Source organism: Strix uralensis, chromosome 20, assembly GCF_047716275.1.
Source record: "Strix uralensis isolate ZFMK-TIS-50842 chromosome 20, bStrUra1, whole genome shotgun sequence".
Taxonomy (NCBI): domain Eukaryota; kingdom Metazoa; phylum Chordata; class Aves; order Strigiformes; family Strigidae; genus Strix; species Strix uralensis.
The window spans coordinates 12,751,504-12,764,871 of record NC_133991.1 but is presented as its reverse complement, the minus strand read 5'-3'; the positions used below and the strand labels follow the sequence as shown (position 1 = coordinate 12,764,871).

Genomic DNA, 13,368 nt, shown 5'->3' with positions numbered 1-13,368 from the left:
CCAGGCGTTGCTCGCTGTAGGGCTTCTCGGGGATGTGAATTGGGTGTTAGAGCTGATGGGAAGGCCGTAGGAGTGAGCTCCGAGGGCAGCGGGTAGCTCTGCGCGCGGCTGGGCTGCTGCAGCTTTGCTCACATCCCCAGGGGAAACAGGAGAGAACGTGATGCCTCTTGGTGGGTCCCTTTGCGTTTAAATGAAGTGCAGAAATAAGCACAATCAAGTCAGATGTTTTGACTTGGAAATCTATAATAAATTAATGTAGACCCACTGGCTTTTTTCTTCCTTTTTCCACAGAGTGTTTTATGGCAGTGTTTAGCTATCAAAGTAGTAATAACCATGATGATTCACAGATCTAACTAAATTGAAGGACACACAGAGAAACATTGGGAAGACTTAAAACTCTAAATTTATTTTAAAAGTAATATGTATTTCAAAGGTATAACACTTTACTATTTTTACTATTAAAATTATTTGGGGATGGTGAAATACATTTGAAAGCTGAATATACCATTTAATGCCCAATACTGTGTATTATGAGCACATTAATGCGGTTTGACTTTTAATCTAGCCAGAAATAGTAGAAATGATTGAAACGCAACATTTGCTTGTTTTGTATTTAGTGCTTTGTAAATAAGTTGTAATAAAATTGTGGAATAAAAACTCCATCATCAGTCTTTAGTTTATATATTTCATTTTCCGTTGGTTATGTTTGTTACATTTTACTGTGTAATTTATGTACAAGTCAACATTGGTTTTTTGTTGCTGTATGTAGTTGGTGCTGTGACTTGTTTGTGCTCATCTCTGTTCTGTAGGCAACTTGCCACTCTCTACTGAATAAAGCTACCGTAAAAGAAAAAAAGGAAAACAAAAAATCAGTAAGTTTGGAGACCTTTTTATTAGCCATTTCTTTCGAAGCACAACAGAAATCTTTTGCTGTTTGTTCAAAACATCTTCACTTCAGTCTATTTGACCTCACTGTAAAATCATTCTACTAATTCTGGCACAAAATAGCTTTCATTTCAATTAACACTGGAATTAAGTTATATTTAAAATATTCTCTGTGTGCCTATTTGAGTAAACAAAAGACATTTTTAACATTACTGCTTAGTATTTAATGCTCTGATTCTTCTACCCTTGCCACCATCTTCAAATTAAAAGAAAATGCGGAAGAAAAATGTTTCCTTTGGTTTTGGGGAAAATCTGAGTCTGTTTAGGTGTTTTAACACTCTGGCAGATAACTTGACTTCAGCTTGCATCCTGGGAGAAGAACAATTAATATATATGGGTTACTGAAAGGAGGCTTATATGGGTTGTTTCTGATATATTTTCTTTTGTTTGCCTTGTGACTAAGCAATAAAATTTAGCACTTTATTTACTGAGAAAAGCAATTTCCCATTTTAAGTAACCTGTGTTAAAGAGTTTAGATATATAGATTGGGATGGAGTGGTGTCGTTAAAAGTTAAGACTTATCCTTTTCTTTGACAGTGACCTCAAAATATAAAGTATGAATAAAAGAGAGGCAGACTGCAAATTTAGACTTTTATTAAATATTCCCTTATTTTTTGCTGTAACTGAGCACAATAATAATCATGTTTAAATGCAAAATCTGTGTGCAAACTAGTATTTTACAAGAAAATATCAGTAATTGCATCACAAGGTAACCGAATGATGTTGCTACTGAACCAAAGTGATTCTTGATATATTATGTATGGACTAATGGCTTTATCTGTATTAAGACACATGATTTGAGATTGCAGTAGTTAAGTTTTGAAGTATTTTAGTAAAATGGGGTTGTTTGGTTTTTATTTAACAATATAACTTAAAATACAAAGCATGCTAATTTATTCTGTGAAAAGGTAGAATCTGACTTGTTTTGATTAACCATTGTTACTCGTAAGAAAATACACATAGGTATTGAATCTTTAGAGAATCACATGTAGCATATTTAAGAATTCTATTTTTGTCAGGGAGCTTTATCTTTAATTTTTCAAAGTCAAATGAAAGATATCTAGAGAATAGATCATCCTCTTAGTAATACATAGTTGATTTCCTAAAAAGAAAGGGGATTACTTCTTTCTTACAACATTTTCAGAATTTTTTTTTTCTTAGATAGCAAAGAACAATATTTTAAACCTGTAGTTCTTCTAGCAAATTCCTGCTAATTGATCTTGGACAGTGTATGTACAGGCAGAGAAGTACACTGGCCACTCAGCTCTGGCTCATTCTGTCTTTCATCCTTTGGCAAACCTGTTGAGATGTGATGGTTCTGAAGAGCATTTCTACAAATATCTCCTTCCCACAAATTTAAAATTACTCCTGAAACTTTACAGCTTAAGTCTTATTGCTGGAGAGGCTCTTTTGATCAATAGTGAAATTATAAATACACAAATAAAAGACCCAGTAATTTAAAAAGAATTATCTGTATTTGATGGGAAGACTCTGCACACCTGAGTACAAACATGTGGCATTTGTCTGCTTTACTGTCAGTGGCAGGGTCCTGGAATTAAGTGGTCAGTACATCTGAAATAAACCTTCTTACCTTTGTCCAGTAGTTATTGTAGCAATTTCACCTTAGTGCGAAAGTTTGTACAAAAGCCGAAGTGCAGCCAGGTAGTGTCTGGTAGCCCCCTCGCCCCTTCCTGGTTTCCCTCTCGTTCCTGCTTGTCCTGTCAAGGCAAGAGGCTCCTACTCAAATGTATTGAGCTTGATTCATATGGAAACAATGCTTAAAGTTGGATTACCATACAAGGCTTTTCTCAGCTTGCTATCCCTTTCCTTTAATGCAAAAATATTCTTTATAATTCTCAACTTCATAGGTCGTTAGTCAGCGATTTCCTCAGAACAGCATTGGCGCAGTTGGAAGTGCGATGTTCCTTCGGTTCATCAATCCTGCGATTGTCTCCCCTTACGAGGCAGGGATTTTAGATAAAAAGCCTCCGCCAAGAATTGAAAGGGGATTGAAACTGATGTCAAAGGTGAATCAGTAAATATTTTTGTGTTCTACCTGATTTAGTTCTGTTCTTTGACTAATATGAGAAAATTTAGGTAAACTTGTATTTTTTTGTAGCAACCGTCATGTTTATTTAAAGTGCAGTTTCCATGCTGTGTTTATGCATCATGATGTTAATGTTATAGCTCACAGCAGTGTAAGTATGGGGAACAGTCTGGATGGAAAAAAACACTGCCAGAATAATGTATAAGATAACAGAATGCCTTTTGGCTCTTCACTTGAACCTCTAACCTTATTTGAAAACAATCATAGAAACCGATGCTACTTTGAGCATAGTGAGAATAATGGCAGCCAGATGTGAAGTTCATACTAGCACTAAAGAAGTGATTTTTCCTATCTTTAATCTCATTTGGTATTATTTCCTATAAAAATTTAACAAGTTTAACAACAGCATACAAATTCTGTGACCTGTGCACATCATCCCTTTTAAATGTTGAGAAATGACAGTTTTCTTCACATATACATACGCTGTTGCTTCTCCATATCTGTAATTTCCAGGAGAAATAGTTAACACTTAACAAGTGGTGGTTTTGAAAGATGATATATTTTCCTAGTCTAAACCCTAAAAAAGTTCATATATAAGAGAAGTCATTTTCTAGTATTTAAAAGTATGTGAAAGTAAGTATTTTGAAAGTGAACATACTTTGAATTAATTGGCTTATTGGCCTTTTTTTTGTCTTGAGGTTTCACAACAAGTTAATATTTCTGACAGGGAAGTTACACTGACGCCATAACAGTTAATACATTAAACCTTTATGTGTCTTTACCATCTTTTTATAATTCAGATACTTCAGAGTATTGCCAACCACGTCCTGTTTACAAAAGAAGAACATATGCGGCCTTTTAATGATTTTGTAAAAAGCAATTTTGATGCAGCACGAAGGTAGGCCCTTTGGAAACTTGCACAAAGAGTCTGTGTCGTGTGAAGAGTAAGCGGAGAATGTTCTTACAGCCTTTTAATTTACATGGAGTCCCCTTGGCAGATTTCCCTCCCGCGCTTACGGTTATTACTGGTTTTGAACTCTAGGTTTTTCCTTGATATTGCATCTGATTGCCCAGCCAGCGACACTGTCAATCACAGCCTGTCCTTCATCAGCGATGGCAACGTACTTGCTCTGCACCGGTTGCTGTGGAACAACCAGGAGAAAATTGGCCAGTACCTTTCCAGCAACAGGTAGGACTTCAGAAATGTTATGAAGAAGGGAGTTACTGATGGGAAATGAATATTTGGAAATAATTTCAGATGCTTTTGTTGTTATTACTGAGAAGAATATCATGGCTGAAAGATCTTACATTTGGAAACTTTTGTCTTATTGACAAGCCATTCTTGGGAACATACTTAACGTCTTTGCTGCCTGCCTTACTGCCAGCCTTCTGGGCAAGTGTATAGTTGTCTTATCTTTTGTAAAAATTGTTCTGTGGGTGGCAAACATTTTTCTTATTTCTTCATTGAACACTATTTTTAATTTAAAAAAAGAAAATGCAGCGTGTTCAAGGTAAGGAAGGGTAGTGGGCAAAAAAACCAGGGATTGCTGAGTAAAGAAGGACTTCTAAGTAATACGCTGTTTCTAGGGACCACAAGGCTGTTGGAAGACGACCTTTTGACAAGATGGCAACTCTTCTTGCTTATCTGGGTCCTCCTGAGCACAAACCCGTGGCAGATACCCATTGGTCCAGCTTAAATCTCACTAGTTCCAAATTTGAAGAATTTATGACAAGGTAATGAGGTTATGATGGAGGGGACACACTCTGGGGGTTTCCAGACTTTGGCATGTAAGGCAATATAAGTAGTTATTAAGACTCCAGCTTTCGTTTTGAAGGGAAGTTTAAAAATCTGGGTCTACATATACTTTTCAGGTTTCTGAGTAAATTTTCATTTCAAAACTTAAATGGAAATCCAGAGATGGCAGTAACCTCTGTGATTTAACAAAGGTTCAAGATGGTATGAATGTAATACTTTTGTTTAAAGATGCAAATAAAGAGGGTTTGGGTTTTGGTTTTTTTTTGAAAGGCAGTTGTGAAAAGTTGATGTCAATGTGCTGCTTTTTAGGCATCAGGTACATGAAAAAGAGGAGTTCAAAGCACTGAAAACATTAAATATTTTCTACCAAGCTGGAACATCAAAAGCTGGCAATCCTGTTTTCTACTACATTGCGCGGCGGTAAGGAATCTTTCACCTTCCCTGTCTGAAATAAACATGTAAAATCAAAAGTATCAAGTGTATATAAGAAAGGGACACCAACTTCATAACAAACAAGAATCTGAAAATAGCTTATTTGTCAAACTTTGGTGGCAGTATTTTTTAATTGAGTTGTTTCCTAAATCAGAACTGTCATAGTTTTTCTAGCCAGGAGTATGTGAGTTATCTGTGGAAAAATACTTAAAATTTTAACTACATTTCATTAATTTTTCACTGTCTCAAGTAAACTATGTCTACACCACATCACTGTCAACCTGTTATCAGTGATTTTAGCATCTTCATTTTCTGAAGTATGAGTAACAAGCTAAAACACAGGATAAAATTTATCAAAATAGTCCCTGTATTCCATTTTAAAGAGTAATACAAGTATTTAGAAGTTTCATACACAGTCAAGACCATAATGTTGCTTCAGTTTCACCGTTATGTTTGAAGTGACAATAATACCATGTTTTTGGAAGTGATTGTGTGGAAATAGCACTGAAAGTAATAAGAAAAGCAGATGTTGATGTGTGAACTTTGCAAAAAACTGTTTTTTCCAATGAGGCAAAATTTTGAAAGATCTAAGTCTTCCCTACTCTGGAAAATAGTGATTCTTAATAATGAGTAACATGTGCTGCAGTATTGAAGAATTTGGGAATAATATCCCAAGATCAATATTAGTCAGTTTAGGGTCAAGTAAGTTACAATTCTCTGTCTTAAAAAAAACAAAAAACAAAAAACAAAACAAACCCCAAAAAAACAAACCAACAACAAAAAACCCCCCAAACAAACTAGTTTTATTTAAGTTAATGTTTGCAGTCGTAAAGCTGCAACTGGGGTAATAATATAACTGAAACTTGATATCTCAATCTTGTCATTAAGTGATTGCACTATAAAACCCATGGAGGACAGCATATTCCAAACAGTTTCCCTAGTCATGACACTTGTTAATAAGGTCAGTCTTTTTAAGAGAAGGAAAATCGTTGCACTCACACCCAAGTGCAGTCGAGGACAGAACTGTAAAGATAAGATTGGAGCTATTGTACCTTTCCCCTGTGCTGCGTTGCTGGTGCCTTCGCTTTGGTGGTGCTGCTGGGGTGGCGCGGTGGGACCGGCCGCTGGCTGTGGCACCGGCGGTGCTGCCGAGGTGGGTGAAGTTCCACCAGCGCTGATCCTGGGAGCGGGAGTCCCGCCGTCAGCCTGGCACTTAGGGGTGCTGGCAGATCCTCTCTGGGTGTCCCTGGTCGGATTGTTGCCCATGCCTTTTGTGCCAGCAGGGCTCTGGGTTTGGCTTCTGCTGCTGTCGCCCGTGTGGGTTTCGCTGGTGGTAGCTGAGTTGGTGCGGGTGGAGCTGCCTGTGGCCCGGTGCTGGTAGAGTTCTCGCGGTCGCTTTGGTGCTTTCTGGTGCTGGTGGGGTGCTTGTTTGATGCCCGAGGGGTGGCTGCTGCACCAGTGGGGTGCTTGCTTGTGGTTCCCTTGCTGCTGCTGTGCTGCTCCGTGGCGTGGGTAGGACTGGTGGTGGCCCCGGGGAGCTCTGGCTTGAGCTGCTTGGGGGGTTAGGGCTGGAAGAGAAGCTTCTGCCGGCAGTGCCAGTGCTGCCCAGGGTGTGCTCCTCGCTGCTGCGGCTCCGCTGCTCGTGGGGCCGGTGGCGGCGGTTTCATTGATGGTGCCGCTTCCTGCAAAAAGCATCATCGTGATCCGAGTGGGGAACCTTCTGCTGACCATTTGAGTTTATAAGAACATGAAAACAAGCAGAGGAAACCACTTCTTTAGCAGCATCTTCTGATCGCATTCAACAATTTAGTCAATACACGTTTGCAAACAAGGCATTCTGCAAATTTACATATTTCTAATGAAAATCATACCCAGCAGGCATGTAAGATTTTTTCAGTTAAAATGTTAGACCCTTGAGTTTATTAATTTTCATAGTTTTTCATTGTTTTCAGTAGTGCTTTTTACTCTGTAGATAGTTACAAACTTACTTTCCTAGAAAATCTCCGTTATACCATGTGACTTGTCATTTCCCCTCAGAAATTTTCAAAATTGCTAAATTTGGAACAATTTTAATAATTGGAAGATTTTATTGTTTAACTAGTGGGTTACAAACATACATTATTCCAAATTCAGGTTGGAGGCTAAAAAATGAGCAAGATTTGAAGAACCTGTCCAAATATAACCTCTAACTTGGTAGTTGAATTCTGCTACTTAAATATGGTTTCCTAGCCAGGATGCAATTAGAGAGCCAACAAATGAATATATCTGTTCACATTTCTTTTATTATGTTTTTGATTTTCAGAGCAACAAACAAACAAAACTTCAGTATCAATGTTGAAGGTAAAATAAATTTCAAAACTGTTTCCTTCTTCTGGAATTTTGTACAGGCATGCCAGAGGGTTTTTTCATGCTTTAAAAAAACCAGCACAAACCACTTGCTTTCAAGCTGGTAATGTAGGGAGGAAATGCTTACATTCTCTTAAATTTGTTGCTGTGAAAGTTCTCAAACGCTTGCTTCACTCGTAGCTCTGAGGAAGACTTTATGTGTAAGGCCGTCCAAGGGTGGAATTAAAAAGGAAGTGTAATATGGCTGATTTGGGGATCATGTGAATGAGAGTCAAGTGCCCCTGCTTTTTGTCAGTTCTACACTTAATGAATCTGTAAGCTCATGCTAATTGAAGGAATACTAAATAACACAAAGAAAGTCTCATTACACAGAAGTAGGTAAGAATACAAAATTTCTGAACTGTTTTCCCAATGACTTACAGCTCTGAAATAGAATGTGTGAGAGAACATAGTTGTCTAGGTCAGCCTTTATCTTTCCCTTCCTTTTGCTTGGGAAATTGCCTTCCTTTAACTTGACCCCTTTTCTGCATTTTCCACACCCTTGACTCTTTGGATGGAGTGGAGGAAAACAAGATAAGTAGTACCACTTATCTTCTGTCCTAATTTTCTGTCTTTAAAAGCTGTACCACACTTCTCTGCCCTCTTTAAGGTCTTTGAGTCACCTTTGAGCCTGTTGTGTTGACTGAAGTGGGCCTTTATAAAATGGCCATGTAAGTGTCTAACAGTAATTAACTAATATTAAATTATCATGTGTATCTTTCACATTTCACAACAAAATGGTTGAAAAGAGGGGTAGCTTCTGGAAGTTCTCCTTTTGGAATATTAGTGATGGTTGTTGAAACAAAACCAAAATCATGTTGTTTTCAGTGAAACGTGTATCTGCATATCTAGTATCTAATTGTGTTCGCTGCTTTTCAGAAAACATTGAACAGCACGTGACTTGTAGAGTGACTTTACTGGGATAGCTGAATGTTCCATGTAATTCTGTACTAGGAAGAGATTTATTGAATCTTAAGTTTGAGCATTGCATTTTTGCGAGGCAGTAGAAAAAACATTAGTGATGCCATAAAGATTCAAAGGGGATACAGAATTGACAGTAAAGTGAGTGTATACAGTGCCGAAACTGAAGTTACTTTGCCTGTCTTCCATTTGTTTACAAGTTCATTTTTTCCTAGAGATTCCTGACACTAAATCTGCACACAAAGTTTAGGAAAGTTTAACTAAGGACACGTTTTTAAATGCTGTATTTTGTGTGGGACTAACTCATTGTGAACACTTGAATTACATATCCTTAGATTATGATTTTTGCTGAAGTTGATTTTTGCAAAGGCTTACAAAAGGATATGTACTCATGGACAGCATGTATCAGCTTAAATAAATGGTTTTTTAAAAGCACGTTGATTGTTTTAGACAACGTAACCTTATGCAGTTGAATGCTTGAAGAGTTTATGATGTGTTATGTCCAAACCCCTTCTAAACTAGTTGTACTGCTGTCATGAGAAAAGACTGATCGTGAAAATTCAGGAATAAAAATAGACGTTTGGAAACTCATTTTTTCTCCCAGTTGTTGTGTTTATTCACAGTTGTAATGGAGCAAGCTTGAAAAGTTGCAGATTATTGCAAATTAGGAGGATCAGCTGGAGTCATTTTATCTGCCCACTCCCACCTGCATTTCCTTTCTTCCCCTCAATTCCATCAGAGTAATTTCAGAGACTGTTTTTCGGAGTCATGCAAGTATATATCACAAGACAAAATACCTTCTCTTCAGGATAAAGAAAATAAGTAGAATATATACTTTCAGGAATGCTTCAACTTTGTATGATACCTTGTGTTTTTCTAAGGCAAACATTGGGGTGGTGGTGTTCCCCCCACATCTTTCATTAGTTATGTGGAATATACAACAACAAAAGTATTAGTATTTCAAAGTGCTATTGTATTCCTGCATGGTTAATTTTAGTATGAGTGAGCCTGTTTTAAATGAGATGTCTTCTCCCTTTCTTCAGGTGAGATCTGTGGTGGACACAAGTAGATATTTGAAGGGACCTTGGAATGCTTGCTGGTTTAATCTGGGGTAGGAGGATGGTATTTCAGTGTCTGCTTCAGTAAGTGTGGTATCTTTTGCCTGCTCAGCAGAAGGACTTAGTTGCAGTGTAATGAGAAAAGGGATGTTGACTAGTTTTCTTCAGAAGTAAACTGGTGGGTGTTTTTCACTCTGCTCTGGATTGTTTTCCTTTGGGAGCCACTTGGGCAATTGCATTAGGAAGCCTTCTGGGAAAGGATTGCTTGAAGCCCCTGTGCTGAAGTGAACTCTCGTGCTGTAGGCAAAAGGCGTTTGATGTTGAAGGTGCCGTTGCTCCTGAGGAGGATTTTGCTGTAGTGAGACTGGGGGGCCTGACAGGGGCATTGAGGCTCCTGCCTGATGGAGCCGAGGGTTCAGCAGCCTGCAGGGCTAATGGCTACCTGACAGGAAGGGTCTTACTTTGTGTCAGGTAAAATAAAATGCCTACGTTGTTATCCTGTCCTGTTCAGACAAGAAATTAGTCATCCAAATGCCAAGAATAGTGATAGCCCATCTTCAAAACATTTACTGTGTCTGGCAGTGGTCCAAGGCTTCCTTATGTATTCTGGGAAGCCTTGACATGCGGTGTGTGTTCTTCATTTGCAGAGCAAGAAATGGTTATTTCATCTGTAAAGAAAGAACTTCTGGAAATAAATTGATACAAAAGTGCAACATGCTTGCTAGGCATAGATTATTTACCTACTTTTTTTTTTTTTTTTAAAGCAGAAAAACAAAATTATCCACAGCTGGCTAACTTAATAGCAGTGTTGCATCTGTCGGGAAGTTAACAGGCATAATGGTTGTGACTTACTAATGAGTTCATGTGGAAGTGATCTCAGCAAAAATATGTTGCTTAAATGCTACAAACTACCTCAGTATTTTGAGCTGAGGCCTGCAAACAGTTTATATATGTCTGTCATAAATGAAAATGACCTGGTGGTTATTTTGTGCTTGTTTCAGTATTTGAAACCTTGACATTTTACTGTTAGTCCAGGTGCAGTGATATTTTAAGTGTGCTGTTAGAATGTTGGTGAGTAGAAGGACAGTAAGTATTGGTGCATGTTTTTACAGGCATTTGGAGAGGTATTCTCGATATATAATAATCTTGTCCCTTCAGCACTGTGTGGTTTACATCCTAATTTCTGTGCAGCAGAGAACCTGAAAGGGAGGCAGAAGAGAGCTTCAGCCTTAAGCAGTTGCTCAGAATTCTTTCTCGTTTACTGAGGATGAGATACGTTACAGTTGACATGTAATATCTGTGTAAGATACCTGTAAATATTTATTGGGACTACATATAGTTAGGAAATATATAATTCTCACGCAGTCAAACACTGATATTGTCAGAAAGGCTGGGGAATTGATTAACCACTCCTTGGAACTTATTACACATATCCAAGAATCAGGCTGGTGACATGTTTACAAAAATACATAATCTGACATTGAAATAGGCTGCAGTATCATTCACTTTTAAGTTTATGTACTACTTACCACTTGTCCTGAGTGAAGCATACTGTAAGCTCAAAGAGTAGTGATAATACCTCTTTGTTATGGGGCTGATTCTGCAGAATATCTAATCCAGTGCAGGTGAATCTGCTTTTCATAATTATGCATAAGGGCTATTGATGAGAACTATGAGATTTTATGACTGATATCTTCATGCCCTTTACTTGCACATAATTCAGCTTTTTCTGCTTGCTTCCTTATCTGAGAAAGTATCTGATCATTAGCACCATTAAATACTGATTGCAATTTGGGCACGTGCTATTCCTTGGAAAAAGGTGCCAGCTCAGTGGGTGACAGTACACAGGTGTTTGAGAGTAAACCTTTCCCTGTCTGGACAAGCCAGCAATGGGCCCTAATAAAGCTGGTATATAAATAATAAAGGAGGGTGCCACTTGTTTATCGTGTCAGTAGCTACTGTGTGTAACTGTAGTAATCACAGTGTTGTTCTGTTATGGATGTATATTGAAATTTGTCTGTAAAACATGTCCACAAGAGAATTTGCCAGTTGAGACAATAGATGTAGAAGTTGAAAAAGGAGAATATTAAATAGAAAGCACTGCAAAGTACTTTTTAATTATCAGCTTCCTAGTAGCTGATCACACGCTGAGATTATGTAACTTTAGAATGAAAATGATAGACAAATATTTCATCTTCTGGCTTGCCCAAAATAAGTTACGTCATCTTCAACTTTCTGAACCTTCTTGTATTAACTAGTAGCTGTTAAGACAGTATAAAATTCCTAGAATGGAAACTCTTTAGTTCTCTGTATCTCACAGCTATGTCTGTAATTCTGTTGACATCACTATGAAACTTTAAAATACCTCTCCTGTGTGTAACTGCATTTTAAGCCGTTTTACTTGGCAAAGTACTATGGGTAGTTGTGACCTTTTATTTAGTAACTGATGCTTAAGGATTGTTGAATTCAGCGGAAAGGAGTGGATGACTAAAAATAAAGCTCGAACATCAGGCAATAGTGGAAGTGAATCCTCCTCTCTCATAACTGGCCATCTGAAAGCTATTTGGAGTCAAGTGTTTGTGGAAGTTTGCTGTGGTGTTTTTCTAATGCAGCTTTACCATCTGCGTGCCCCACCCAGCTGGTGGGTTCAGAAGTCAGCAAACTGTTGGCTGTTGAACTGTGGTTTTGGGGTGAAAAGAGACTAGAAATACAAATGAGCTCTAGAATGGGCTCTGATCTCTTGCAGATCTACTGTTCTGCAGTCTCACGAGAATGGAGATGATTTCCCTGGTTTTGTGATACTGAGCTCTACAGAAATTCTGAAGTTTTAATCATTGACCGAGTCACCTGGCAGTTAAACAGTCTGAAAACTTGTCTTCAATAAAATAGCTTTATAAATGTGTCCCAGGGATTTTTGAGTGAACACAAACCTTAGATCCTTAAAGGAAGATGAAAAATGACCGCTGAACCATAGTGGTCATGGTACAAGTCAGGTGTGCGTTCCTGTGTCTGCTGGTAAGGAGCAGACTTCTGTACATTTTACCTGGGTGCAGGATATGTAATGAAAATGTGGTTACACTTTGACATCAGCCTTGTTACTAGGTGGAGTATTGCTTGCCTTTACCTCCGTTTTTATTGCTTGCTTTCTCTTCAGCACCTGCCTCCACGGGGCTGCCTTTCTAAACCTGGCAGGTGGGTCTTTGCTCCAGAATGATGCTCTGGCTTTTTTTCTGCTAACAGGGATGAGGCTATGTGGTGCTTATTTGGGGTGTTTGTCTTGTGGTTCTGAGCCAGATGTCATTTTTTCAAGGTGTGAAATGTGGAAGGACTGCGTAGATTCGAGCTACCAGGATGTCTGAGGGCTTGCAGCAGGCTGGTTTGGTTTTTTTCTCCGGTTGGGTTGTTTTGAGGGGTTTTTTTTGGTAGTATGAGATCTTGTTGCTAGGGCATTGTTGAGTCATTTTACTGATATATCTGGATCAGTTTATATCCTCCTTGTGCTGTGAAATTTAATTCCTTCTGTCATTTCTCTTCACATTTTGTTTCCTGGGCAACAACCTGACTTCTGAAGCCAGTGCTCTTCTGATTTTAGTCCCTATGCTGTTACTAAAATGATCAATAAATCAATAAATATTGATCCTGAAGTACTGCCATTGAGTTTTAAAGCTGATCCCAAACTAATTAATAGGAATACAAACCTCTGAGTTATTGCTTCAGACCGCAGCTATCCCTACAGCAATTTTAACCTTTCAAAAGCAAGCATATCGCTATTACAAGGTGTGCTAGACCTTTTTTGGGTATTTTGAATATTATCCTGAAATTCT

At 38.2% G+C, this 13,368-nt stretch overlaps 1 protein-coding gene across 9 annotated transcripts in view; it reads left to right on the top strand.

The window, feature by feature from the left end:
- NF1 (neurofibromin 1) overlaps window positions 1-13,368 on the top strand; it is a 102,341-nt gene that overhangs the window by 43,256 nt on the left and 45,717 nt on the right. For 6 of the 9 annotated variants that reach the window (XR_012631651.1, XM_074890147.1, XM_074890145.1 and 3 more), the window contains 6 exons: window positions 810-872; window positions 2,814-2,972; window positions 3,793-3,890; window positions 4,035-4,181; window positions 4,580-4,726; window positions 5,058-5,168. Coding sequence is in view for 8 of the 9 variants with exons in the window: in XM_074890147.1 (XP_074746248.1) it covers window positions 810-872; window positions 2,814-2,972; window positions 3,793-3,890; window positions 4,035-4,181; window positions 4,580-4,726; window positions 5,058-5,168 (725 nt within the window). In the remaining variant the exon portion in view is untranslated. Of the gene's footprint in view, window positions 1-809; window positions 873-2,813; window positions 2,973-3,792; window positions 3,891-4,034; window positions 4,182-4,579; window positions 4,727-5,057; window positions 5,169-7,482; window positions 7,521-13,368 lie in introns of all 9 variants that reach the window. The other 3 variants (XM_074890148.1, XM_074890146.1, XM_074890153.1) reach the window with 2 other exon arrangements.